This window comes from Anolis sagrei, chromosome 10, assembly GCF_037176765.1.
Source record: "Anolis sagrei isolate rAnoSag1 chromosome 10, rAnoSag1.mat, whole genome shotgun sequence".
NCBI classification, from domain to species: Eukaryota; Metazoa; Chordata; class Lepidosauria; order Squamata; family Dactyloidae; genus Anolis; species Anolis sagrei.
The window spans coordinates 2,971,174-2,998,214 of NC_090030.1; the positions used below are offsets into that span (position 1 = coordinate 2,971,174).

General features: G+C 45.2%; 1 protein-coding gene across 1 annotated transcript; it reads left to right on the forward strand.

Moving 5' to 3' along the window:
* The first annotated feature begins 259 nt into the window (after positions 1-259).
* SLC25A43 (solute carrier family 25 member 43) lies at positions 260-25,692 on the forward strand. Its single transcript, XM_060756018.2, has 5 exons — positions 260-547; positions 3,036-3,277; positions 8,045-8,217; positions 18,281-18,415; positions 22,441-25,692. Exons 1-5 carry the CDS (start codon positions 270-272, stop codon positions 22,615-22,617), a joined length of 1,005 nt encoding a protein of 334 aa, XP_060612001.1. The 5' UTR covers positions 260-269; the 3' UTR covers positions 22,618-25,692.
* Positions 25,693-27,041: the final 1,349 nt, after the last annotated feature.

Consider the following 27,041-nt stretch of genomic DNA (forward strand, 5'->3'; position numbering starts at 1 on the left):
CCGCCTCTTTTCCATAGCCCGGCAGTGAAGAAGGCATCATTCCTCCCATAGCGAGGAGGCCCCGCCCCTCTCCCCAGATGGCTCCGCCCCTTTTCCATCGCCCGGCAGTGGAATGAATTCAATAGTGAGGAGGCCCCGCCCATCTCTCAGATAGCCCCGCCCCTTTCCATAGCCTGGCAGTGGAGGCCTTCCTGCCCCGGTGATGAGGCCCCGCCCCCTGCCCCTTGAGGCCCCGCCCACCCCTGGGGAGGGAGGGAGGCCGTGCGGGGATGGCAACATGGCGGCGGGAGGGGCGGCTGACGGGGGCGCAGGCGGCGTGGTGCGCGGGGCTGGCGGGGGCGGCGGGGCAGTCGGCGTCGGCGCCGCTGGAGACGCTGTGCGCGCTGGGCCAGGCGCGGGCGGGCTTTCCCCGGGGGCCGGGCGGACTGCGGGAAGGGGCGCGGCGGCTGGTGCGGGCCGAGGGCAAGGCCGCGCTCTGGAAGGGCAACCTCGCCGCCCTCCTCCGCCTCCTCCCCGCCGCCGCCGCACAGCTCGCCGCACAGCGCAGGTAAGGGAAGGGAGCGTCGCGCTAGGCCCCAGGGGGGGCCGGGAGGTGTAGTTTGGCATGGCCCAAGGTTCTGTGGAATGCTGGGAGGTGTAGTTTGACTTGGCTCCATGTTATGGGTTGCCGGTCCATGGTACTATGGGGTGCTGGGAATTATAGTTTGTCATAGCTCTAATCCTATGGGGTGCTCGGAGTTATAGTTTGACATACTCAAGGTTCTATGGGGTGCTGGGAGTTATAGATTGACATGCTCAAGGTTCTATGGGATGCTGGGAGTTATAGTTTGACATGCTCAAGGTTCTATGGGATGCTGGGAGTTATAGTTTGACATGCTCAAGGTTCTATGGGGTGCTGGGAGTTATAGATTGACATGCTCAAGGTTCTATGGGATGCTGGGAGTTATAGATTGACATGCTCAAGGTTCTATGGGATGCTGGGAGTTATAGTTTGACATACTCAAGGTTCTATGGGGTGCTGGGAGTTATAGATTGACATGCTCAAGGTTCTATGGGATGCTGGGAGTTATAGTTTGACATGCTCAAGGTTCTATGGGATGCTGGGAGTTATAGTTTGACATGCTCAAGGTTCTATGGGATGCTGGGAGTTATAGTTTGACATACTCAAGGTTCTGTGGGGTACTAGGAGCTATAATTTGACATGCTCAAGGTTCTGTGGGGTGCTGGGAGTTATAGTCTGTCATGGCCCAAGGCCTTTTGGGGTGCTGGGAGTTATAGTTTGACATGCTCAAGGTTCTATGGGGTGCTAGGAGCTATAATTTGACATGCTCAAGGTTCTATAGGATGCTGGGAGTTATAGTCTGTCATGGCCCAAGGCCTTATGGGGTGCTGGGAGTTATAGTTTGACATGCTCAAGGTTCTATGGGATGCTGGGAGTTATAGTTTGACATGCTCAAGGTTCTATGGGATGCTGGGAGTTATAGTTTGACATACTCAAGGTTCTGTGGGGTACTAGGAGCTATAATTTGACATGCTCAAGGTTCTGTGGGGTGCTGGGAGTTATAGTCTGTCATGGCCCAAGGCCTTTTGGGGTGCTGGGAGTTATAGTTTGACATGCTCAAGGTTCTATGGGGTGCTAGGAGCTATAATTTGACATGCTCAAGGTTCTATAGGATGCTGGGAGTTATAGTCTGTCATGGCCCAAGGCCTTATGGGGTGCTGGGAGTTATAGTTTGACATGCTCAAGGTTCTATGGGGTGCTAGGAGCTATAGTTTGACATATTCAAGGTTCTATGGGGTGCTGGGAGTTATAGTTTGACATACTCAAGGTTCTATGGGGTGCTAGGAGCTATAGTTTGACATATTCAAGGTTCTGTGGGGTGCTGGGAGCTATAATTTGACATACTCAAGGTTCTATGGGGTGCTGGGAGCTATAATTTGACATGCTCAAGGTTCTATAGGATGCTGGGAGTTATAGTTTGACATACTCAAGGTTCTGTGGGGTACTAGGAGCTATAATTTGACATGCTCAAGGTTCTGTGGGGTGCTGGGAGTTATAGTCTGTCATGGCCCAAGGCCTTTTGGGGTGCTGGGAGTTATAGTTTGACATGCTCAAGGTTCTATGGGGTGCTAGGAGCTATAATTTGACATGCTCAAGGTTCTATAGGATGCTGGGAGTTATAGTCTGTCATGGCCCAAGGCCTTATGGGGTGCTGGGAGTTATAGTTTGACATGCTCAAGGTTCTATGGGGTGCTAGGAGCTATAGTTTGACATATTCAAGGTTCTATGGGGTGCTGGGAGTTATAGTTTGACATACTCAAGGTTCTATGGGGTGCTAGGAGCTATAGTTTGACATATTCAAGGTTCTGTGGGGTGCTGGGAGTTATAGTTTGACATACTCAAGGTTCTATGGGGTGCTGGGAGCTATAATTTGACATGCTCAAGGTTCTATAGGATGCTGGGAGTTATAGTCTGTCATGGCCCAAGGCCTTATGGGGTGCTGGGAGTTATAGTTTGACATGCTCAAGGTTCTATGGGATGCTGGGAGCTATAGTTTGACATACTCAAGGCTACATGCTATAGAATGCTGGGAGTTATAGTTTGACATACTCAAGGCTACATGCTATAGAATGCTGGGAGTTATAGTTTGACACCCACTGCTGAGTGCTGAAAGAAGAATGAAACGATTCTTCTAATGATGTTTGCATTTATTTCAAAATAGTTGGCCACACAATGTTAGAATTGCTGTGCCGATTTCTGTTATTTTCTGGGATTAATAAGTTAAAATATCTTTGTTTTTATTGGAAAATACAGTTGCACAGACTTTGAATGAATTCTAAGAAATATATTTGATGCAAATAGGACAGTTTCACACATCACAACAAGACAGTTTAACATCCTTGTACCGATGGGCTTTCTGGATTGTTTTCTCAAAAAGAGGGCTGTTGTTGTTGTTGATATTGTTGATGATGATGGTGTTCCTTTTCTTTCCTTCCTGGGTCCCTGACGGTTTTGCCCATGTGCCCGGAACCAGGTTCGTGATGCTGTTTGTGGACGAGGCGGGCCACATCTCCCATTGGGGCTCCATTGCGGCCGGGGGCATGGCGGGAGTGGTAGCCGCTGTGGCCACTTACCCGGCAGAGGTCATCCAAACGCGGCTCATCATGCAGAACCGGCTGCAGCCTTCCTACAAAGGCGTCCTCCATGCTCTCTGCACCATCTGCCACCAGGAAGGCGTCACTGCGCTTTACCGGGGGGTTTCGCTCTCCGTCTTAGGTACCACCGGCACGCTTATTTACCTTACGTAACATACGAAAAGTTTCTTATATCCTCCATAACAAAGACAGGAGTGGTATTATTCATTGTTTTAAACATGATTGTCTGATATGTATTGTCGAAGGCTTTCATGGCCGGAATCACTGGGTTGTTGTAGGTTTTCCGGGCTATATGACCATGTTCTAGAGCAGTGGTTCCAAACCTGGGGTCCCCAGATGTTTTTGGCCTTCAACTCTCAGAAATCCTAACAGCTGGTAAACTGGCTGGGATTTCTGGGAGTTGTAGGCCAAAACACCTGGGGACCCACAGGTTGAGAACCACTAGTCTAGTGGCATTTTTTCCTGTCGTTTCACCTCCATCTATGGCAAGCATCCTCAGAGGTAGGGAGGTCTGTTGGAAGTAGGAAAATGGGTTTATATATCTGTGGAATGACCAGGTGAGACAAAGGACTCTTGTCTGTTGGAGCTAGGTGTGAATGTTTCAACTGACCACCTGGATTACAAGCTGGAATGTGTCCAGAGGAGAGCAACTAAAATGATAAAAGGTCTGGAGAACAAGCCCTATGAGGAGCGGCTCAAGGAGCTGGGCATGTTTAGCCTGAAGAAGAAAAGGCTGAGAGGGGATATGATAGCCATGTATAAATATGTGAGAGGAAGCCACAGGGAGGAGGAGGAGGGAGCAAGCTTCCTTTCTGCTTCCCTGGAGACTAGGACGCAATGGAACAATGGCTTCAAACTACAAGAGAGGGGATTCCATCTGAACATGAGGAAGAACTTCCTGACTGTGAGAGCCGTTCAGCAGTGGAACTCTCTGCACCAGAGTGTGGTGGAGGCTCCTTCTTTGGAGGCTTTTAAGCAGAGGCTGGATGGCCATCTGTCAGGGGTGATTTGAATGCAATATTCCTGCTTCTTGGCAGAATGGGGTTGGACTGGATGGCCCATGTGGTCTCTTCCAACTCTTTGATTCTATGATTAGCATTTGATGGCTTGGAAGTGCCTGGGGGAATCTTTCTTTGAGAGACCACCTACAGACCCACCAAGAAAATCCAACAAATGCTTCGTTCAGCAAAGGACAAGAGGGATCCTCTCACCTCTGCAGGAGTCTACCATTGTATCCCATGCAGCTGTGGACAAGTCTACATAGGGACCACCAAATGCAGCGTTGTCCAAACACGCATCAAGGAACATGAAAGGCACTGCAGACTCCTTCAACCAGAGAAGTCAGCCATAGCAGAGGACCTGATGAACCAACCTGGACACAGCATATTATTTGAGAACACAGTAATGCTGGACCACTCTCACAACCACCATGTCAGGTTACACAGAGAAGCCATTGAAATCCACAAGCATGTGGACAATTTCAACAGAAAGGAGGAAACCATGAAAATGAACAAAATCTGGCTACAAGTATTAAAAAACTCTAAAATTACAACAGCAAAACAACAGAGAGGAAACAACCAGGCACATCTTAACACCTCTCAAATAAAGATTCCCCCAGGCACTTCCAAGCCATCAAATGCTAATCAAGGTGGTCAGTTGAACATTCACACCTAGCTCCAGCAGAGAAGAGCTCTTTGTCTCACCCTGGTCATTCCACAGATATATAAACCCTTTTTTCCTAGTTCCAACAGACCTCACTACCTCTGAGGATGCTTGCTATAGATGCAGGCGAAACGTCAGGAGAAAATGCCACTAGACCAGTGGTTCTCAACCTGTGGGCCTACAACTCCCAGAGATCCCAGCCAGTTTACCAGCTGTTAGGATTTCTGAGAGTTGAAGGCCAAAAACATCTGGGGACCCCAGGTTGAGAACCACTGCTCTAGAACATGGTCAGGAGAAAATGCCTCTAGAACATGGCCATATAGCCCCCAAAAACCTACAACAATGCATTGTCTGATATGGTGCTTTAATTGTGCTTTCCCTGCCTAGCAGAACAAAGGGGTTAGACTAGATGGTCTCTGAGGGTCCCTTCCAATGCCATGATTCTATCTGGACGATCCAAGATTCCTTAAACTCGATAGTCATGTCGCCTGATATGGTGCTTTGATTGTGCTTTCCCTGCATGGCAGAACAAAGGGGTTGGACTAGATCAGCAGTTCTCAACCTGGGGGTCGCAACCCCCAAGGGGGTCGTTTGGCTTTTCAAAGGGGTCGCGAGGCCGCCTCCTTTGTCCCCGCCCCTCAAGGCTTTCACCCCACTGTCTAAGGCTTTGCACAAGGCCAGGCCTAGCGCAAAGGAGCCCTCGCCTGCCTCGCACTCTTGAAAATAATTTTATGGTTGGGGGTCACCACAACATGAGGATCCATATTTAGTGATCACGGTGTTAGAAAGGTTGACAACCACTAGACTAGATGGTCTCTGAGGGTTCCTTCCAATGCCAAGATTCTATCTGGACGATCCAAGATTCCTTAAACTTGATAGTCTTATATGGTGCTTTGATTGTGCTTTACCTGCATGGCAAAACAAAGGGGTTGGACTAGATCAGGGGTCCTCAAACTAAGGCCAGGGGCCGGATATGACCCCCCAAGGTCATACCAAGTTTGTATGAAAATGTGACTATTTCCTGTGCTGGTCAATGACCGAAATAAATGATTTGATTGATTTGACTTGACCCCCCCAAGGTCATTTTCCTGGCCCTTACTCAGGGTCAACCTAAGTCTGAAATGATTTGAAAGTACACAACAACAACAACAACAACAGCAACAATTCTATCTCATCAGCCAAAAGCAGGCCTACACTTCCCATTGAAATACGAATAAGTTTATATTTGTTAAAATTGTTCTTCATTTTAATTATTGTATTGTTTTTAAGTGTGTGTTTTTTTTTTTTGCATTACAAATAAGATACATGCAGTGTGCATAAACATTCATTCATGTTTTTTTTCAAATTATAATCCGGCCCTCCAACAGTTTGAGGGACTGTGACTTGGCCCTCAGTTTAAAAATTTTGAGGATCCCTGGACTAGATGGTCTCTGAGGGTTCCTTCCAAGGCTATGGTTCTATCTGGACTATCCAAGATTCATAGAATCATAGAATCAAAGAGTTGGAAGAGACCTCATGGGCCATCCAGTCCAACCCCCTGCCAAGAAGCAGGAATATTGCATTCAAATCACCCCTGACAGATGGCCATCCAGCCTCTGCTTAAAAGCTTCCAAAGAAGGAGCCTCCACCACACTCCCGGGCAGAGAGTTCCACTGCTGAACGGCTCTCACAGTCAGGAAGTTCTTCCTAATGTTCAGATGGAATCTCCTCTCTTGTAGTTTGAAGCCATTGTTCCGCGTCCTAGTCTCCAAGGAAGCAGAAAACAAGCTTGCTCCCTCCTCCTCCCTGCGGCTTCCTCTCACATATTTATACATGGCTATCATATCTCCTCTCAGCCTTCTCTTCTTCAGGCTAAACATGCCCAGTTCCCTAAGCCGCTCCTCATAGGGCTTGTTCTCCAGACCCTTGATCATTTTAGTTGCCCTCCTCTGGACACATTCCAGCTTAGAGTCAATATCTCTCTTGAATTGTGGTGCCCAGAACTGGTCAAAATATTCGAGGGGTGGTCTAACCAAGGCGGAATAGAGCATGGGGAGCATGACTTCCCTGGATCTAGACACTATGCTCCTATTGATGCAGGCCAAAATCCCATTGGCTTTTTTTGCCGCCACACCACATTGTTGGCTCATGTTTAACTTGTTGTCCATGAGGACTCCAAGATCTTTTTCACACGTACTGCTCTCGAGCCAGGCATTGTCCCCCTGGCTCGAGAGCAGTACCTGACTATCCTTAAACTTGATAGTCATGTCGCCTGATATGGTGCTTTGATTGTGCTTTCCCTGCATGGCAGAACAAAGGGGTTGGACTAGATCAGCCGTTCTCAATCTGGGGGTCGCGACCCCCAAGGGGGTTGTTTTGCCATTTCGGAGGGGTCGTGAGGCCACCTCATTTGGCCCGCCCCCCAAGGCTTTGCGCAAATCCAGGCCTAGCACAAAGGAGCCCTCACCTGCCTCGCGCTCTCGAAAATAATTTTATGGTTGGGGGTCACCACAACATGAGGATCCATATTTAGTGGTCATGGTGTTAGAAAGGTTGAGAACCACTGGACTAGATGATCTCTGAGGGTTCCTTCCAATGCCATGATTCTATCTGGACGATCCAAGATTCCTTAAACTTGATAGTCATGTCATCTGATATGGTGCTTTGATTGTGCTTTCCCTGCCTGGCTGAACAAAGGGGTTGGACTAGATGGTCTCTGAGGGTCCCTTCCAACACTATGGTTCTGTCTGTACAATCCAAAATTCTGCAATTCCAATGCAAAGTTTGGAATCAAAACATTGGGAGAACATCAGTGAGGCTTCAGGCTTCCATTTAGATCTGATCCTTGCCTTGGTTTATTACCATCTGGGGGAAAAATGGGCATTACGAAGCTGTATTACATTAATTTTGCATTTTGTGCAACCTTCCAAGGGCTAAGTTACAAGGTCAAACTTTTTTTCCAATTCTGCAGAGAAGGAAACTGAGATAGACAGACAGACATTTTCCCTTGGCACATCTATCAAGCCCATATACAAGTAAGAATACGTAGCTGAATTTCCCAATATTTGATTCACGGTCTCTGGATCAGACTCTATATGTAAATACACTGCGCAGCGTACCTATCTGTGCTTGCTGGGGGATTCTGGGAATCAATGTCCCCCTCAAAAAAGGTCCATTTGCCAGGCTCTGCTTGTGTGTTCGGGATGGCACCGGCCAGTGTTCAAGAGGCTATCTCTTTCACCCCCAGGTGCGATCCCCTTCTCGCTGGGCTCTTTCCTCGTTTACACTCACCTGGATAGGATCTGGGGGGAACCCAGCCTCGGCTTCACTCCGCTACAGAACTTCACCAACGGCTGCCTGGCAGCTGCGGTCGCACAAACATTCTCCTTCCCGTTCGAAACGATCAAGAGGAAGATGCAGGTACGCCTTTTTCGGACGCCTTTGCGTCACAAATACTTTTCAAACCCTAAAAAACGTTGTTTATTCCATGGGACAGAGTGTATCAAGCACTTTCAGAGAAGGAAGTGGGCACACAGGCTCCAGGACTAGGTTTCTATCTATCTATATATAAATGCTCTGTGCATAACGAGTACCTTAAAAACAAAAGAACCAATGAACGAAATCCCACCAAATTTGGCAGCAAAACATCTCACAAGACAAGGAGTGACCATCACTCAGAAAATTATGATTTTATCATTTGGGAGTTGTAGTTGCTGGGATTTATAGTTCACTTACAATCAAAGAGCATTCTAAACTCCACCAACGAAGGAATTGAACCAAACTTGGCACACAGAACTCCCATGACCAACAGAAAATACCGGAAGGGTTTTGATGGGCATTGACCTTGAGTTTGGGAGTTGTAGTTCACCTACATCCAGAGAGCACTGTGGATTCAAACAATGATGGATCTGGACCAAACTTGGCACAAATATTCCATATGAACACAGATGGAGTTTGGGGGAAATAGACCTTGACATTTGCCATTTGTAGTTATTGGGATTTATAGTTCACCTACAATCAAAGAGCATTCTGAATCCCACAAACGACAGAATTGGGGCAAACTTCCCACACAGAAGCCCCATGACCAACAGAAAATACTTAAGGCCATCCAGTCCAACTCTCTTCACCAGGGCAAGAAAATGTAATCAGAGCCCTCCTGACAAAGATCCATCCAGCCATAGATATAGATAGATAGAGAGATAGATATGATTCACACACACACACACACAGATATAGTATCCTAGATTTGAAAGGGACCCCTAAAGAAGGACTATGATATCTTGCATATTCCAGAGTAGGCAAACCAGACACTCTCCACATCAACACTGACAAAAAAACAGCAAGAAATACTGTTTACTCACAAGCATAAAGGAATTACATATATTAGAAACCAACACTTTCTCATTACTTTATTTTCCAGATCAACAGACTGGGCCACAGCAACGCCTGGCAAGGGACAGCTAGTTATAACTATATTGGTTACAGAGACAAAAAAGAGGAAACATTGCATTGACTCTTAACATTCACTCCTAATCCGTTCATTCAACCATTCATACTCGCCATCTTTCTTTTGGAGATTTTACAATCTTTGGAAAAGCATGACCTTGTTGGGAGTCACAACCTTTTGAAAAATGATGCCATAACCTTTTGGGAAAATGGCATTCATGCTGTTAAACTGATATGCCTAGGTATCTCTTTGAACTCTTAGGGACAAAGATATGCCAATGCACAATAAGTATTATATACAAAGGTTTCCCCTGACATCCAGTCTCGTTGTCTCCAACTCTAAAGCATGGTGCTGATCTCCATTCCTAAGCCGAAGAGCTGGCATAGCCCCTAGACTCCCCCAAGGTCATGTGGCCACTGGCATGACTGCATGGAGCGCCATTACCTTCCTGCCAGAGCATTACCTATTGATCTGCTCACATTTGCAGGTTTTCAAACTGCTAAGTTGGCAGGAGCTGGGGTTAACAGCGGGAGCTCACCCTGCTGTCTGGATTTGAACTGCCAACCTTTTGGTTAGCAAGATCACACACACACATATATATATATGTATATATATATATAGAGAGAGAGAGAGAGATGTAATGTTCATTTGTGGGATTAACATAACTCAAAAACCACTTGATGAATTGACACCAGATTTGGACACAATATGCCTAACAACCCAATGAGTAATCATCACTCAAAAAAAATCCAAAAAAAAGTGAGCCTGGAACACTCACAACAACCCAGTAATATAATAAAACCAATAATGTATAATATGAGGATAATAATATAATACTAATATTATATAATATCTATATAAATAAAAATCGAATGTTTGTTTGTGGGATTAGCATAACTCAAAAACCACTTGACGAATTGACTCCAGATTTGGACACAATACACCTAACAACCCAATGAGTAATCCTCACTCAAAAAAAAAGTCCAAAAAAAGTGAAAGGGACTTCAAAACCCAAACATGATAAAACAAGGTACAGCACATGCACGAAAACTACTCTCTTGGCCCCGCCCCTCTCCTGTGTCAGGGGGAAAAAAAATCAAATGGATGCAGAGAGTGTGGAAGGCTCCTTGTGCTGGGCAGACAGACTCTCGGCTTCCCCAGGCCCCCAGTTTGGGGTCTTCCCCCCCCCCCCGCTCTCTTTCTCACCAACCTCCCTCCCAGTATCCGTCCTCTCTTTCTCGGCCCCACCAACAGAGACCCCCTTCTCCTTCTTTTCCTATGGTGAGGCAGGTAGGCAGCTGCTCCATGCGGACACCACTTGCCAGGTTCGCCTTCCCTTGCCTGGGGGCTGACCACAGCCTTGCAGCCCTTAGCCTTGCTGGGCCCAGCACGGGGCAGCAGAAAAAGGGGGTGCCCAGCACTAGCCCCTTCTTTCTGCCACAGCCGCAGGGCACCTTTTATGCAATCCCGCCTGTGTGCCCACCTGGGTGAGTGAGGCCCACCTTGAAAAGCACCTCTCGCCCCACACCGGACCCAGCAAGGCCGAGGGCTGCAAGGTTCCCATCCCGCCGTGCCCAGGCAAGGGGTAGAGAAGGAAGGAAGCAAAAAAAAAAGGGGGGGAGGGGGGAAGGAAGGAAAGAGGGAGGGAAAGAAAGAAGGAAAGAGCGAAGGAAGGAAGGAGAAAAAAAGAGAAGGAAGAAAAGAGGGGGAAGGAAAGAGAGAAGGAAAGAAAGAAAGAAAGAGGTAGAGAAGGAAGGAGATAAAAAGGAGAAAGAAGGAAAGAGGGAGGGATAGAAGGAAAGAGAGAAGGAAGGAGGAAAGGAAAGAAGGAAAGAGAGAAGCAAGGATGGAAGCAAAGAGGGAAGGAAGGAAAGAGGTAGAGAAGGAAGGAGATTAAAAAGGGAACGAAGGGGGGAAAGAGAGAAGGAAGGATGGAAGCAAATAGAGAAGGAAAGAAAGATGTAGAGAAGGAAGAAAGGAGAGAGACAAAGATAAAGAAAGAGGGAGGGGAAAGAAAGAAGGAAAGAGAGAAGGAAGGATGGAAGCAAAAAGGGAAGGAAGGAAAGAGGTAGAGAAGGAAGGAGAGAAAAAAGGGAACAAAGGGGGAAAGAGAGAAGGAAGGATGGAAGCAAATAGAGAAGAAAAGAAAGATGTAGAGAAGGAAGAAAGGAGAGAGAAAAAGATAAGGAAGGAAAGAGGGAGGGGAAAGAAAGAAGGAAAGAGAGAAGGAAGGATGGAAGCAAAGAGCAAAGGAAGGAAAGAAAAAGGTAGAGAAGGAAGGAAGGAAGGAAGGAAGGAAGGAAGGAAGGAAGGAAGGAGAAGGGGAAAAGAAGGGAAATACAAAGGGGGGAAGAAAGGAAAGAGGTAGAGAATGAAGAAAGGAGAGAGGAAAGAAAAAAAAGGTAAGGAAGGAAGGAAAGAGGAATGGAAGGTTGGCCACAGCAACACGTGGCGGTTGCAGCTAGTGTGTGCATGTGTGTGTGTGTTTGTGTGTGTGTGTGTGTGTGTGTGTGTGTATTTAGGGGGGAGGGAGAGAGAGCAAAGTTTCAGAGGTGTGTTTTTAGTTGCCCTAAAAAATAATCTACTCTCCCTTGAAATATATTTGCCTTTACCTCATGCTCTCAAGAGACAAAAATAAGCAGACTTCTTTGAAAGTAACATAGTTGGTTTACTCACAAACTTCATGTATTCAGCATACAGGTATTTTGCATACCAATCCAGTTACAGCTAGGATTTGAAGTAGTTTCTCTGTGTAGGTAACGCAGGACATCTTATAATCAACAGTCCAAAGCGTCTCTCTGGCCTGAGAGTCTAATAGAGTCTCTATAGTCTGTTTAACCCACTATGCTAACCGTATTGACTCATTTCACCAAGTTCAGTAGTTCAATCTCCCTTCAGTAGCGAAAGAGCAACGATAGAAGACTCTTTGGAGCCACTAGGTTGTGCTAAAGGCATTGCTGGCTCAGAAAAAAAAGCTATCTTCTCTCATTAAAGGAATTTTCCTTTTTTCTTTTCTTTTCCTAACGTTAAAGCGTAATCTTTTTTCTTCTGAAGGGAATCCATTGTCTCCTGTTCCAGTCTTGGTTGTATATTTTCCCCCAAAGTATTTTATAGACTGGTTGTCTGGACTCTGCTCTGATTTACCCATTGGAATCCATGGGTATAGAACAAAAGGAAGTAGTAGTAATGATGAAGATGATGATGATACTCTTTATTTAGGAGCCCCTGGTGGTGCAGTGGGTTAATATAATATAATGTATTGTATATACATATAATATTTATAATATTATAATGTGATACAATATAATACTACTAATAATACAATATTGTAATTATAATTATATATTTTATATTACATATAATATTACTAATAATTTTACAATATAATGGTATAGTACAATATAGTACTATATAATACTGATATTGTACTATGCTAATAATATAATGACAGGGAGCTCTGGTGTGGGCTGGTCCATGAGGTCACAAAGAGTCGGAGATGACTGAACGAATGAACAACAACAACAATAATATAATATATATTGTATGTGTGTATATATATATATATATGAAAAGAAGCAGGGGAGCGGAGGGAAGATTTATTGTTGCCACCAATTTGAAAGGAACCAGTATTCAGGAGATTTTACCCCAGTTCCCAATTTTAAAAAGACTTAGCCGATTTGCAATGGAGGTTGCCAATTAGGAACCAAATTTACCATCAAGTTGAAAGAGAGGCTGTTCAATTGCACCTCCTCCTTTATTAAGAAAGTAATAATTTAGTAGTAATTACACTGTATATACTGTAGCGTGACTGGAGAGAAGAATGTAGATTTATTTGGTTACTTTTCCCTGTGTTTCTGCCACCATGTGAGGTAAGTTGTAATATTGTGAGAAATGGCACTGTGTACACAGAATAGACGGAGCTGAGGCAATCTTCAAATAAAAGTTAACAATTTTTTTAAGTACACAGCGTGTGGTTGCAAGACGTAACTTTTCCTTGTTGCACTTGGAATAATACTTGTAACTTTAACAGTTCATTCTTTCAAGTAACACAGTATCTTTCTGACGTAGAGCACTTGTTTCAGACAAAGTTTCAATTCAGGGATGTTTCCCTTATTTGATCCTCCCTAGATCAAATACTAAGTAAACTATTCTTTAGCCTCTCCTTAGACTAAAAGAATACCAGCTATGTTTCACCATTCGGCTGCACTAGCCCGAGAAACTTCCAATAGCCAAACCCAGCTTTTCAAAGCCTCTAAGCTTTACAAATCACTCCGCCACCTTTCCTTTCCTTCTCTTCCAACTCCTAACTCCTCACTCCTCTGAACCTAACTCCTGACTGCTCACTCCTCTAAACCTAAACCCCTAACTGATTTTTAACTGTCGTTTTTTCAAACTCTTCCCTCTAAGCTCCTCCCACTTCCCTCTCTCCTGCATCGGTCTCCATGGCAACGCACATGGAGGACTCCTCTGACTTAGGCCGCTCCAGCCTTACTGCAGCCAATCTAAACACAAATATAGTTAAAATCATACAATTTATAATCAACTCCTGTACATATATATAGTAAGCCGCTCTGATTCCCCTTTGGGGTGAGAAGGGCGGCATATAAATGTCGCAAATAAATAAATAATACATAAATTTAACCACTGAGCTGCTAAATTTGTTGACCGAAAGGTCCCAGGTTCGAATCCGGGAGTGGTGTGTACTCCTGCTGTCAGCCCTAGCTTCTGCCAACCCAGCAGTTCGAAAACATGCAAATGTGAGTAGATCAATAGGTATTGCTTCGGCAGGAAGGTAACGGCGCTTCATGTGGTCATACCAGCCACATGACCTTGGAGGTGTCTATGGACAATGCCAGATCTTCGGCTTAGAAATGGAGATGAGCACCAGAGTCGCAGAATCGGACATGACTGGACTTAATGTCAGGGAAAATCCTTTGCCTTTACCTACTCTCTATTTATAGCCCGCCCTATCTCCCCAAAAGGACTCAAAGTACTTCTTTGTACAATGGATATTTTATGGGATTCACTGCAACAATAGCAGCTGGTTTAGAGACTGACTTGAAAGGGGAATCTTAACAGATTGATGGATAATAAACTCCTTTTTGACTCCTCACCTTGATACCTTAATAAGAGTTTAAATAGTCAGAGCAGAACATGGAAATTTCCTTTTTTGAATTTTTGATTGATTGATTGATTGATTTCAGGGGCTTCTATAGTTCTCAGAATCCCTTAGGAGTTTCAGAGCATTGTAATCCCAAAACATTTCTTTTTCCAAACTAGTTCATCAACCATTCTTTCTGGGACTTCTCCACTCAAGAATGAATTCTGCTTGTGTGTTGTACTTTCAAAAGGTCCAGTAATAACACTATAGAAAACATTAAGAGTCCCCGGTGGTGCAGTGGGTTAAACTGCTGAGCTGCTGACCGAAAGGTTGCAGATTCAAATTTATGGAGCAGGGTGAGCTCCTGCTGTTAGCCCCAGCTTCTGCCAACCTACCCATTCAAAAACATGCAAGTGTGAGTAGATCAATTGGTGTTGCTCCAGCGGGAAGGTTATGCTGCTCCATGCAGTCATGCTGGCCACATGACCTTGGAGGTGTCTGTGGACAACGCCGGCTCTTCAACTTAGAAATTGAGGTGAGCACCAGAGTCGGACGCAACTAGACTTAATGTCAGGGGGAAACTTTACCTTAAAGGAAACATTACAGATATTGAATATGGTCCATCAAGGGGGGAAAGCACCAGGGTTTGCACTAAGGCTATGCTGATGGCTTGGGGTGGGCCGGGGGGGCGGGGAACGCACGCAGAAGGGAGATAAACAGAAGAGATTGCAGCCTGTCATGTGGGGTTTTGGAAAACAATTGTGGCTGAATCAGCTTATTCTGGGGACTTTCTGCCTTGTCAACCATAGAACTGGAGGGCTAAAGGTTCCCTGTGCCTGGTTTTGTCCCATCCTGAACATACCGTTCAGGTTTGCCTGGAGCAAACACTTCTTGAAAGGTAATTAGATGTCCCTGCCTGTTTCCTCTCTGCTGTTTTTGCTCCAGGCAAAAACAGCCCATTGTATGCTAATCAAGGTGGTCAGTTGAAATATTCACACCTAGCCCAACTTACAAAAGCCCCTTTGTCTCACCCTGGTCATTCCACAGATATATAAACCCCTTTCCCAGTTACCAAACAGACCTCACTACCTCTGCGGATGCTTGCCATAGATGCAGGCGAAACGTCAGGAGAAATGCCTCTAGAACATGGCCATATAGCCCGAAAAAAACCCACAAGAACTTAACCCAAACATTACATTTTTATTTATATAGATTCAGGTTCCTTAGTGAGACTCTTAGACTGCAATGCAAGCAGTCTCTTTAAAGGTGCTTCCCAATGCGCTGGGAACCATGCCTTTGAGGTTCATCTTTCAGCAGAGATGCTGAAGCTGCCAAGCACTTGAAACGTGACACTAGAAGCATTTCGCAGTTTGTCGCCATGCAGGGTTCTGGCAGGAAGGATCCCTCGAGGCTTAGCACCTCTAAATGGCGTGTTTGGAATTTGGTTGATGCTTTCTCTGCCGCATAGGCTCCCCACACACAGGTATCGATCAGAGCCAAGGCTTTGCATTTGCAGCAGAGGCTGGAGCTAAACTACATTACACGGCATGGTATGGGTCTGACCACTGCATTATATGTCAGTGCAGATTCAGCCAGAATTAAGTAACTTTACTTACTTACTTACTTACTTAGGCGATCCCTCGTAGCTCAAGAATGATTGTCTTGGCGTTGGGTCCGTGGGTGACCATGGAGCCCTGTTCTTGATCCGCATATTCTCCCGCAGTGAGGACATTGGTTTCCAGATGGAAGGCGGTCCCGGTTGAGGTTGGCTTGATGTGCCTTCTTCCTCTTGGCACGTTTCTCCCTTTCACCCTCCATTCGTGCCTCTTCGAATTCTGCAGCACTGCTGGTCACAGCTGACCTCCAGTTAGAGTGCTTCAGGTCCAGGGCTTCCCAGTTCTCTCTTGGCGTCTATGCCACAGTTTTTAAGGTTGGCTTTGGGCCCATCTTTGAGCCCATCTTTCGCCCTCCATTCGTGCCTCTTCGAATTCTGCAGCACTGCTGGTCACAGCTGACCTCCAGTTAGAGTGCTTAAGGTCCAGGGCTTCCCAGTTCTCTCTTGGTGTCTATGCCAGAGTTTTTAAGGTTGGCTTTGAGCCCATCTTTCAATCTCTTTTTCTGTCCACCAACATTCCATTTTCCATTCTTGAGTTTGGAGTAGAGTAAAGTGCTTTGGGAGAAGGTGATCTTTGCGCATTTGGACAACGTGGCAATCAACCGAGCAGAGTTGATGGCGGAGGAGCATCGCTTCAATGCCGGTGGTGTTTGCTTCATCCAGCACGTTGACATTTCCCTGCCTGTCTTCCCAAGAGATTAGCAAGATTTTCCGGAGGAAGCGCTGATGGAATCGTTCCAGGAGTTGCATGTCACATCTGTAGATAGTCCACGTCTCGCAGGCGTATAGCAGGGTTGGGAGGGGAACGGCTTTATAGACAAGCACCTTGGTCTCCCTACGGATGTCCTGGACCTCAAACACTCTCTACTTCATTCAGAAAAATCCTGCACTCGCAAAACTCACTGTTTGGGTCCACAGTGCTCTCTGGATGTAGGTGGACTACAACTCTCAATGCCCACCAAACCCTTCCCGTATTTTTTGTTGGTCATGGGAGTTCTGTGAGTCAAATTTGGTTCAGTTTCATCATTGTTGGAGTCCAGAATGCTCTTTCATTGTAGGTGAACTATAAATCATAGCAACTACAACTCCCAAGTGTCAAGGTCTATTTTCTCCAATATCCACCAGTGTTCACATTTGGGCATATTGAGTATTCGTTCCAAGTTTGGTCCAGATTCATTATTGTTTAAGTCCACAGTGCTCTGTGGATGTAGGTGAACTTTTGTTGTTGTTGTTGTGTCAGGAGCGACTTGAGAAACTGCAAGTCACTTCTGGTGTGAGATAATTGGCCGTCTGCAAGGACGCTGCCCAGGGGACGCCCGGATGATTTGATGTTTTTATCATCCTTGTGGAAGGCTTCTCTCATGTCCCCGCATGAGGAGCTGGAGCTGATAGAGGGAGCTCATCCGCCTCTCCCCAGATTCGAACCTGTGACCTGTTGGTCTTCAGTCCTGCCGTCACAGGGGGCTCCTGTAGGTGAACTACAACTCCCAAACTCAAGGTCAATACCCACCAAACCCTTCCAGTATTTTCTGTTGGTCATGGGAGTTCTATGAGCCAAGTTTGGTTCAGTTCCATTGTTAGTGGAGTCCAGAATGCTCTTTGATCGTAGGTAAAAAAAAAAGGTAAAGGTTGTCCCCTGACATTAAGTCCAGTCATGTCCGACTCTGGGGTGTGGTGCTCATCTCCATTTCTAAGCTGAAGAGCTAGCGTTGTTCGTAGACACCTCCAAGGTCATGTGGCCAGCATGACTGCATGGAGTGCCGTTACCTTCCCGCCGGAGCGGTACCTATCGATCTACTCACATTTGCATGTTTTCGAACTGCTAGGTTGGCAGAAGCTAGGGCTGACAGCGGAAGCTTACGCCGCTCCCCGGATTCGAACCTGCGACCTTTCGGTCAACAAGTTTAGCAGCTCAGTGCTTTAACCCACTGCGCCGCCGGGGGCTCCCTCTTTGATTGTAGGTGAACTATAAATCCCAGCAACTACAACTCCCAAATGACAAAAACAAATCCCCCCAACCCCACCAGTACTCCAATTTGGGTGTATTGGATATTTATGCCTAATTTGGTCCAGTGAACGAAAATACATCCTGCATATCAGATATTTATGGTATTTACAATTCATAACAGGAGCAAAATTACAGTTATGAAGCAGCAACAAAAATAATCTTATGGTTGGGGGTCACCACAACACGAGGAGCTGTATTAAGGGGTCACGGCATTAGGAAAGTTGAGAAATGCTGATTTAAGGCAAGGTGACAATCAAGTGACCCGCAAAGCTCTTGTTGAATGGGAACGCTTGTCCTTCCTCTCCCGCCCAGGCGCAGAGCCCTTGCCTCCCCGACAACGGAGGGGTCGACGTCCATTTCTCCGGCCTGATGGACTGCTTTAAGCAAACGGTGAAGACCAAAGGCTGGCTGGCGCTTTGGAACGGACTCACGGCCAACTTGCTCCGGGTAGGTACTAGGGCTGGTCAATTCGTTTCGTTAATTCGTAATTCGTTAAAAAAAATTGTTAATTTTTGAATTACGAAACGATTACAAAACTTTTTTTTTAACCTGGAAGTGTTTTTAAATATCGAAACGGCAGGCGCCAAAAAATTTTGTATTTCCGTCCATTTCGGAAATACGTAAGATGGCCGCCTGCCGATGCTTGCTGGGAGCTCTCCTCTCTCGGCGCCGGCTGAGCAAGCGAGCGAGAGGGCGAGCGAGAGGGGCGAGCGAGAGGGGTGAGCGAGGCATTCTCTCCTGACGTTTTGCCTGCATCTATGGCAAGCATCCTCAGAGGTAGTGAGGTCTGTTGGAAGTAGGAAAAAGGGTTTATATTTATGTGGAATAATGACCAGGGTGGGACAAAGGACTCTTGTCTACTGGAGCGAGGTGTGAATGTTTCAACTGACCACCTTGATTAGCATTTGATGGCTTGGCAGTGCCTGGAGCAATCTTTTGTTGAGAGGTGATTAGATGTCCCTGATTGGGTTGTTGTAGGTTTTTTCAGGCTATATGGCCATGGCCTAGAGGCATTTTCTCCTGACTTTTCGCCTGCATCTATGGCGAGCGAGAGGGGCGAGCGAGCGGCGAGCGAGAGAGGCGAGCGAGGCATTCTCTCCTGACGTTTTGCCTGCATCTATGGCAAGCATCCTCAGAGGTCTATATTTATAAGGGTTTATATTTATGTGGAATAATGACCAGGGTGGGACAAAGGACTCTTGTCTGCTGGAGCGAGGTGTGAATGTTTCAACTGACCACCTTGATTAGAGGGCCCGCCAGAGTGAGTGCCTGCCTTCCCTCCTTAATAATAATTTTAATTTCTCCTCCCTATTCTACTAAATTAATAATTAAATTTAAAAAATATTTAAAAAATATTGAAAAAAAAGGGCACCATCTTTACAAAATGTTTTGTAAATATTTACGAAATTTCGTAAATACCGAACTTTTTTTTTGGAAAATTTTGTAATTATTTTAAATATCGAAACAAAAAAAAACCCCAATTACAAATCGATTTTAGAAACAAATTTTTGCGTTGTTACCCAGGCCTAGTAGGTACCTTGCTGGACTCCCATCGAGAGCCTTGAAGCGGGTGTTACTTTGAGCCGTACTTTGTAGCCGCGTTTGCCTGCACAAATCATTCCTCTTCCGCTTTTGGAAACAAAATATCTCTCTTTACATAAAAAGGAAAGAAGTGTGGCCCCCTTTTAAACAAAGTTTCTTTTTATTGCAATTTTCAATGTGAGACGGTCTATCAAAACTTTTACACAAAGGAATTGGCTTTAGCACAGCTGGTAAATCACCGGGATTGTGGCGCAGCTGGCTGAGTGTCAGCTGCATTAAGATCACTCTGACCAAAAGTCCATGAGTTCGAAGCCAGCCCAGGTTGGAGTGGGTTTCCAAGCAATTGTGTAGCCTGTTGTCGACCTTTGCAACCCAAAAGACAGTTGCATCTGTCAAGTAGGAAAATTAGGTACCACCTTAAAGTGTGGGGAGGCTAAATTAACTAATTTATGAGGCCATAAAAAAAGACTCCAGCAAAAAGCATGCGGGGAATGCGGAAGTGCTTCATCAGTGTCGCAGATGGATGATGAAAGCGACAGCTCCCCTGGCGGCCAGAAAAAGTTAAATAGCCTCTGCATATGTCTCTATACGTTGTATGTCAAAATTGGCATTGAATGTTTGCCATATATGTGTACACTGTAATCCGCCCTGAGTCCCCTGCGGGGTGAGGAGAAGGGCGGAATATAAATACTGTAAACAAACAAACAAACAAACAAGATCTACCGATTGAAAGGTTGCCAGTTCGAAGCCACATGACCTTGGAGGTGTCTACGGACAACGCCGGCTCTTCAGATTAGAAATGGAGATGAGCACCAGAGTTGGACACAACTGGACTTAATATCATGGGAAAACCTTTACCTTAATCTTGTTATGTATCAAACAATAATAACAACAATTTTTTTTCGTGTCAGGAGTGACTTGAAAAATTGCAACAACAATAACAATAATAACAATAACAATAGCACAAGGTGACACATGTTTACACAAAAGCATGCAGATATGTGAAAACCTGTGCTATTATGATATTATAATGCTGCAACAATAACAATAATAACAATAACAACAACAATAGGTGACACATATTTACACAAAAGCACATAGACACGTGAAAACCTATGCTATTATGATATTTATAATGCAACAACAATAACAATAATAACAATAACAACAACAATAGCACAAGGTGACACATATTTACACAAAAGCATGTAGATGTGTGAAAACATATGCTATTATGATATTTATAATGCTGCAACAACAATAACAATCACAACAATAGCACAAGATGTGACACATGTTTACATGGATGCATGTAGATATGTGAAAACCTGTGCTATTATGATATTTATAATGCTGCAACAACAATAACAATAATAACAATAACAACAATAGCACAAGGTGACACATGTTTACATGGAAGCATGTAAATATGTGAAAACCATGCTATTATTATGATATTTATAATGCTTTTACCTAATCAAACTGTACTTGTTTATATCCAAAGTGTTTAATGTTTTTAGCATTTTATCTTGCACACTTCGCCTGCATCTGTGGCAAGCATCCTCAGAGGTTGTGAGGTTTGTGAGGTTCAGATGTAGGTGAAATGTCAGGAGAGAATGCTTCTGGAACATGGCTATATTGCCCGAAAAACCTACAACAACCCAGTGATTCCGGCCATGAAAGCCTTCAACAATACATTATTCATATAATGGATTATAATAATAAATAAAATGGGTTGTTGTAGGTTTTTCGGGCTATATGGCCATGTCATAGAAGCATTCTCTCCTGACGTTTTGCCTGCATCTGTGGCAGGCATCCCCACAGGTTGTGAGGTTTGTGAGGTTCACTACAGATGTAGGCAAAATGTCAGGAGATAATGCTTCTGGAACATGTCTATATACCCCGAAAAACCTACAACAACCCAGTGATTCTGGCCGTGAAAGCCTTCAACAATACATTATTCATATAATGAATTATAATAATAAATAAAATGGGCTGTTGTAGGTTTTTCGGGCTATATGGCCATGTTCTAGAAGCATTCTCTCCTGACGTTTCGCCTGCCTCTGTGGCAGGCATCCCCAGAGGTTGTGAAGTTTGTGAGGTTCAGATGTAGGTGAAATGTCAGGAGAGAATGCTTCTGGAACATGTCTATATACCCCGAAAAACCTACAACAACCCAGTGATTCTGGCCGTGAAAGCCTTCAACAATACATTATTCATATAATGAATTATAATAATAAATAAAATGGGCTGTTGTAGGTTTTTCGGGCTATATGGCCATGTTCTAGAAGCATTCTCTCCTGACATTTTGCCTGCATCTGTGGCAGGCATCCTCAGAGGTAGTGAGGTCAAAAATATGTGTTTGCTTATTCAGTGCTTAGACCCACAGGTCTTTCACACATAGAGGACAAATAAATAAAAGCCTTCAACAATACATTATTCATATAATGAATTATTATAATAATAAATAAAATGGATTGTTGTAGGTTTTTCAGGCTATATGGCCATGTTCTAGAAGCATTCTCTCCTGACGTTTCGCCTGCATCTGTGGCAGGCATCCTCAAAGGTTGTGAGGTCAAAAATATGTGTTTGTTTATTCAGTGCTTAGACCCACAGGTCTTTCACATAGAGGACAAATAAATAAAACTAGATTATAAAATACAAACACATATTTACCTGGAAGCAAGCCCCATTGTGTTGCACTTCCTTGGGAGTAAGTAGCTTTGGAGAGGATTGCAGGGTAACGCTGCACGTTTACTCACGGTTGCACCCACGCAATGTAAAGGGAATGACTTCTGTTGCTAACGTGTTGCTACTGTTAACATACTCAACATCCTCCTCTGAGGAGTTTGAGTGTTGCCTTCCACAGCCTTTGAAGAGTCACTGAGCGTGTGATTAATGTCCAGGTGCATTTGCTTTCTTCCCCGCAGATTGTCCCTTACTTTGGGGTGATGTTCAGCACCTTTGAGTTCTGCCGGCGCATCTGCCTCTATCGGAACGGGTACATTGACTCCCCGCTGAGCAACCAGCTCACTCCAGGCGTGGATCAGAGCCTGAGGCCCAAGGAGCTGCGGGAATTCAAGCTCCTCGGGAGAAGGAACGTCTGAGGCTCATCTGGGAAGGCGCACTTTTGCATTGCCAAAGGGACGTGGTGCCGAACTGAACTGGCAGCTACGGAGAGAGAGAGAGAGGCTGCAGGGAAGGGACTTAATCGGATGTAACTTAGAGATAAAGCACATCCTGCAGCACTGGGTGACCCGTCGGCCTTTCAAGGGGAACTCCAGACAAGAAACAACCAGGGACAGCTAATCACCTCTCAACAAAGGATTCTCCCAGGCAGTAACAAGGCACACCAAAAAAAAAACCTTCCAGGCCATCAAATGCTAATCAAGGTGGGAGAGAGTGGCTTTCTAAGGACCAAGCACCGTCCACGTTTCTAGGGCGATTACACCAACACAGGGGAACTCCAGACAAGAAACAACCAGGGACAGCTAATCACCTCTCAGCAAAGGATTCTCCCAGGCAGTAACAAGCCACACCAAAAAAAAAAAACTTCCAGGCCATCAAATGCTAATCAAGGTGGGAGAGAGTGGCTTTCTAAGGACCAACCACCGTCCATGTTTCTAGGGCGATTACACCAACAGAGGGGAACTCCAGACAAGAAACTACCAGGGACAGCTAATCACCTCTCAACAAAGGATTCTCCCAGGCAGTAACAAGCCACACCAAAAAAAAAAAAAACTTCCAGGCCATCAAATGCTAATCAAGGTGGGAGAGAGTGGCTTTCTAAGGACCAACCACCGTCCACGTTTCTAGGGCGATTACACCAACACAGGGGAACTCCAGACAAGAAACTACCAGGGACAGCTAATCACCTCTCAACAAAGGATTCTCCCAGGCAGTAACAAGGCACACACAAAAAAAAACCTTCCAGGCCATCAAATGCTAATCAAGGTGGGAGAGAGTGGCTTTCTAAGGACCAAGCACCGTCCACGTTTCTAGGGCGATTACACCACTTTCGTTCCTGGGTTGGAAATGTCGCTTTCTCACTGGTTCTAGTATAAACACATGGAAAAGACTATTCAACTCCACAAACAACCAAGAGCTAGTTAACACCTCCCAAACAGAGGGTGCCTCCAGGCAACAACAGCCAAGCTGCCTCTGTGCAAACACCCTCCCTGATTGACTTTGCAAACTTCATGGCTACTCAGTGCTATTTAAGCTTGCTCATTTTAATATTCAACACTTGCTTCAAATAGACAAGGGTTCTTTCTCCCACCCTGAGCATTATTCCACAGAGGGTGCCTCCAGGCAACAACAGCCAGGCTATCTCGATGCAAACACCCTTCCTGATTGACTTTGCAAACTTGATAGCTACTCATTGCTATTCAAGCTTGCTCATTGCAACATTCACACTTGCTTCAAACAGGCAAAGGTTCTTTCTCTCGCCCTGGGCATCATTCCACAGAGGGTGCCTACAGGCAACAACAGCCAGGCTACCTCGATACAAACACCCTTCCTGATTGACTTTGCAAACTTGATGGCTTCTCATTGCTATTCAGGCTTGCTCATTGCAACATCCACACTTGCTTCAAACAGACAAGGTCTCTTTCTCCCACCCTGAACATTATTCCACAGAGGGTGCCTCCAGGCAACAACAGCCAGGCTACCTCTATGCAAACACCCTTCCTGATTGACTTGGCAAACTTGATGGCTACTCATTGCTATTCAAGCTTGCTCATTGCAACATTCACACTTGCTTCAAACAGACAAAGGTTCTTTCTCCCACCCTGGACATGATTCCACAGAGGGTGCCTCCACGTAACAACAGCCAAGCCACCTCTATGCAGATATCCTCATTGATTGACTTGCAAACTTCAGGAATACTCAGTGCTGTTCAAGCTTGCTCATTGCAACATTCACACTTGCTTCACACAGACAAGGGTTCTTTCTCCCACCCTGGACATGATTCCACAGAGGGTGCCTCCAGGCAACAACAGCCAGGCCACCTCTATGCAAACACCCTCCCTGATTGCCTTTGCAGCTTCATGGCTACTCAATGTTATTCAAGCTTGCTAATGGCAACACTCACACTTGCTTCAAACAGACAAGGGTTCTTCCTCCCATCCTGGACATTATTCCACAGGCATGTATCTACACTTCACTTGCTACCTCTATTCAGATACCCTCCCTGATTAACTTTGCAAACTTCATGGCTATATATGCTTTCACCTCGCAAAACTTGCAGGAATTTGTAGTCCAGGCATGGGCAACCTTCAGTCCTCCAGGTGTTTTGGACTTCAACTCCCATAATTCCTAACAGCCGGTAGTCCAAAACACCTGGAGGACCTAAGGTTGCCCATGCCTGGTGTAGCCCTAAGATCCACACATTTGCCAACTCTGGAAGCCCTTGGTTTGGTCGCTAACGGACTGGGATGGGGATTGTGGGAGTTGTAGTTGTCAGGGAAGGGCAAAGATCAGCTGCTCTTGTGGATCCATCTATGGGAGATGGCAGGTTGCATCAAGTCTGATTGGGAAGGGAACATGGGGAGCCCGGCCTTAGTATTTTGCACGATGGATCCATCCAAAGTCAGGTCTTTGCTTGCATGCACTGGAATTCCGAACTGTTTCTGAACGCGACGGACAATCAAGAAGCACGAGAAAGCCAAAGAGAACCTGTTTGAGCTGCATCCTTGACTTGGGATCAACGGAATGGTGTGATCTGCTGCCAGTTTGTTCCTATACACATTTACTTTTTTGAGTAGATACGAAGAGAATTGCGCTGGTGGCCTGGCTGTTGTTGCCTGGAGGCCATTTGTTGCACGTCGACTTGGGCACGAAATCCTACCAAACACTTCTCAGTGGAGATGCATACCAGCACTTTTAATTATGCAAAGCCCTGCTTGACTTGCCTCCCTAAGTGGTAAAACCCAGATATACGATCCTTCCAACTGCATGGTAGGAACCCCATTGTTGTGTCCACCATGCACCTCGACCAACCTGTGGTTTTGCATCTCTCCCAGTACACACAACACTCATTTTGGGTGGAGTTGCGTCTGGAAAACTGTTGTTACTACACTGTACACCTTTTCGTTGTGCTCTGAAAATAGCCTTGCGAGAATGGGTTTGGATTCATTTTGTCGAAAGGTATCTTTGATATTAAATTGACCGTTTCAAGGAAATCATTGTGTGGTGATGGAAGTGTATTGCGTTTAGTGCCAGAAAACAATCTGTCCTTCTATAGCAGTGTTTCTCAACCTGGGGGTCGCGGGGGGGGGGGGGGTGGTCAGAGGGGTCTCCAAAGACCATCAGAGGAAACAGTCTTTTCTGTTAGTCATGGGGATTCTGTATGGGAAGTCTGGCCCAATTCTATCCTTGGTGGGGTTCAGAATGCTCTTTGATTGTAGGTGAACTATAAATCCCAACAACTACAACTCCCAAATCTCAAGGTCTATTTTCCCCAAACTCCACCAGTGTTCACATTTGGACATATTCAGTATTCGTGCCAAGTTTGGTCCAGATCCATCATTGTTTGAGTCCACAGTGCTCTCTGGATGTAGGTGAACTACAACTCCAAAACTCTAGGTCAATGCCCACCAAACCCTTCCAGTATTTTTTGTTGGTCATGAGAGCTATGTGTGCCAAGTTTGATTCAATTCCATCATTGGTGGAGTTTGGAATGCTCTTTGTAGGTGAACTATAAATCCCAACAACTACAACTCCCAAATGTCAAGGTCTATTTTCCCCAAACTCTACCAGTGTTCACATTTGGACATATTGAGTATTCATGCCAAGTTTGGTCGAGATTCATCATTGTTTGAATCCACAGTGCTCTCTGGATGTAGGTGAACTACAACTCCAAAACTCAAGGTCAGTGCCCACCAAACCCAGTATTTTCTGTTGGTCATGGAAGTTCTGTGAGCAAAGTTTGGTTCAATTCTATCATTGCTAGGGTTCAGAATGCTCTTTGATTGTAGGTGAACTATAAATCCCAGCAACTACAACTCTCAAATGCCAAGGTCTTATTTTCCCCAAACTCTACCAGTGTTCACATTTGGACATATTGAGTATTCATGCCAAGTTTGGTCGAGATTCATCATTGTTTGAATCCACAGTGCTCTCTGGATGTAGGTGAACTACAACTCCAAAACTCAAGGTCAGTGCCCACCAAACCCATTATTTTCTGTTGGTCATGGAAGTTCTGTGAGCAAAGTTTGGTTCAATTCTATCATTGCTAGGGTTCAGAATGCTCTTTGATTGTAGGTGAACTATAAATCCCAGCAACTACAACTCTCAAATGCCAAGGTCTTATTTTCCCCAAACTCTACCAGTGTTCACATTTGGACATATTGAGTATTCATGCCAAGTTTGGTCGAGATTCATCATTGTTTGAATCCACAGTGCTCTCTGGATGTAGGTGAACTACAACTCCAAAACTCAAGGTCAGTGCCCACCAAACCCATTATTTTCTGGTGGTCATGGAAGTTCTGTGAGCAAAGTTTGGTTCAATTCTATCATTGCTAGGGTTCAG

What these genes read in the sequence shown, in the direction of transcription:
- SLC25A43 (XM_060756018.2), top strand. Translation starts at nt 270, where the DNA reads ATGGCAACATGGCGGCGGGAGGGGCGGCTGACGGGGGCGCAGGCGGCG. An exon ending in CAGCTCGCCGCACAGCGCAG is followed by an intron (nt 548 to 3,035) that starts GTAAGGGAAGGG and finishes GCCCGGAACCAG; the next exon opens with GTTCGTGATGCTGTTTGTGG. An exon ending in TCACGGCCAACTTGCTCCGG is followed by an intron (nt 18,416 to 22,440) that starts GTAGGTACTAGG and finishes TCTTCCCCGCAG; the next exon opens with ATTGTCCCTTACTTTGGGGT.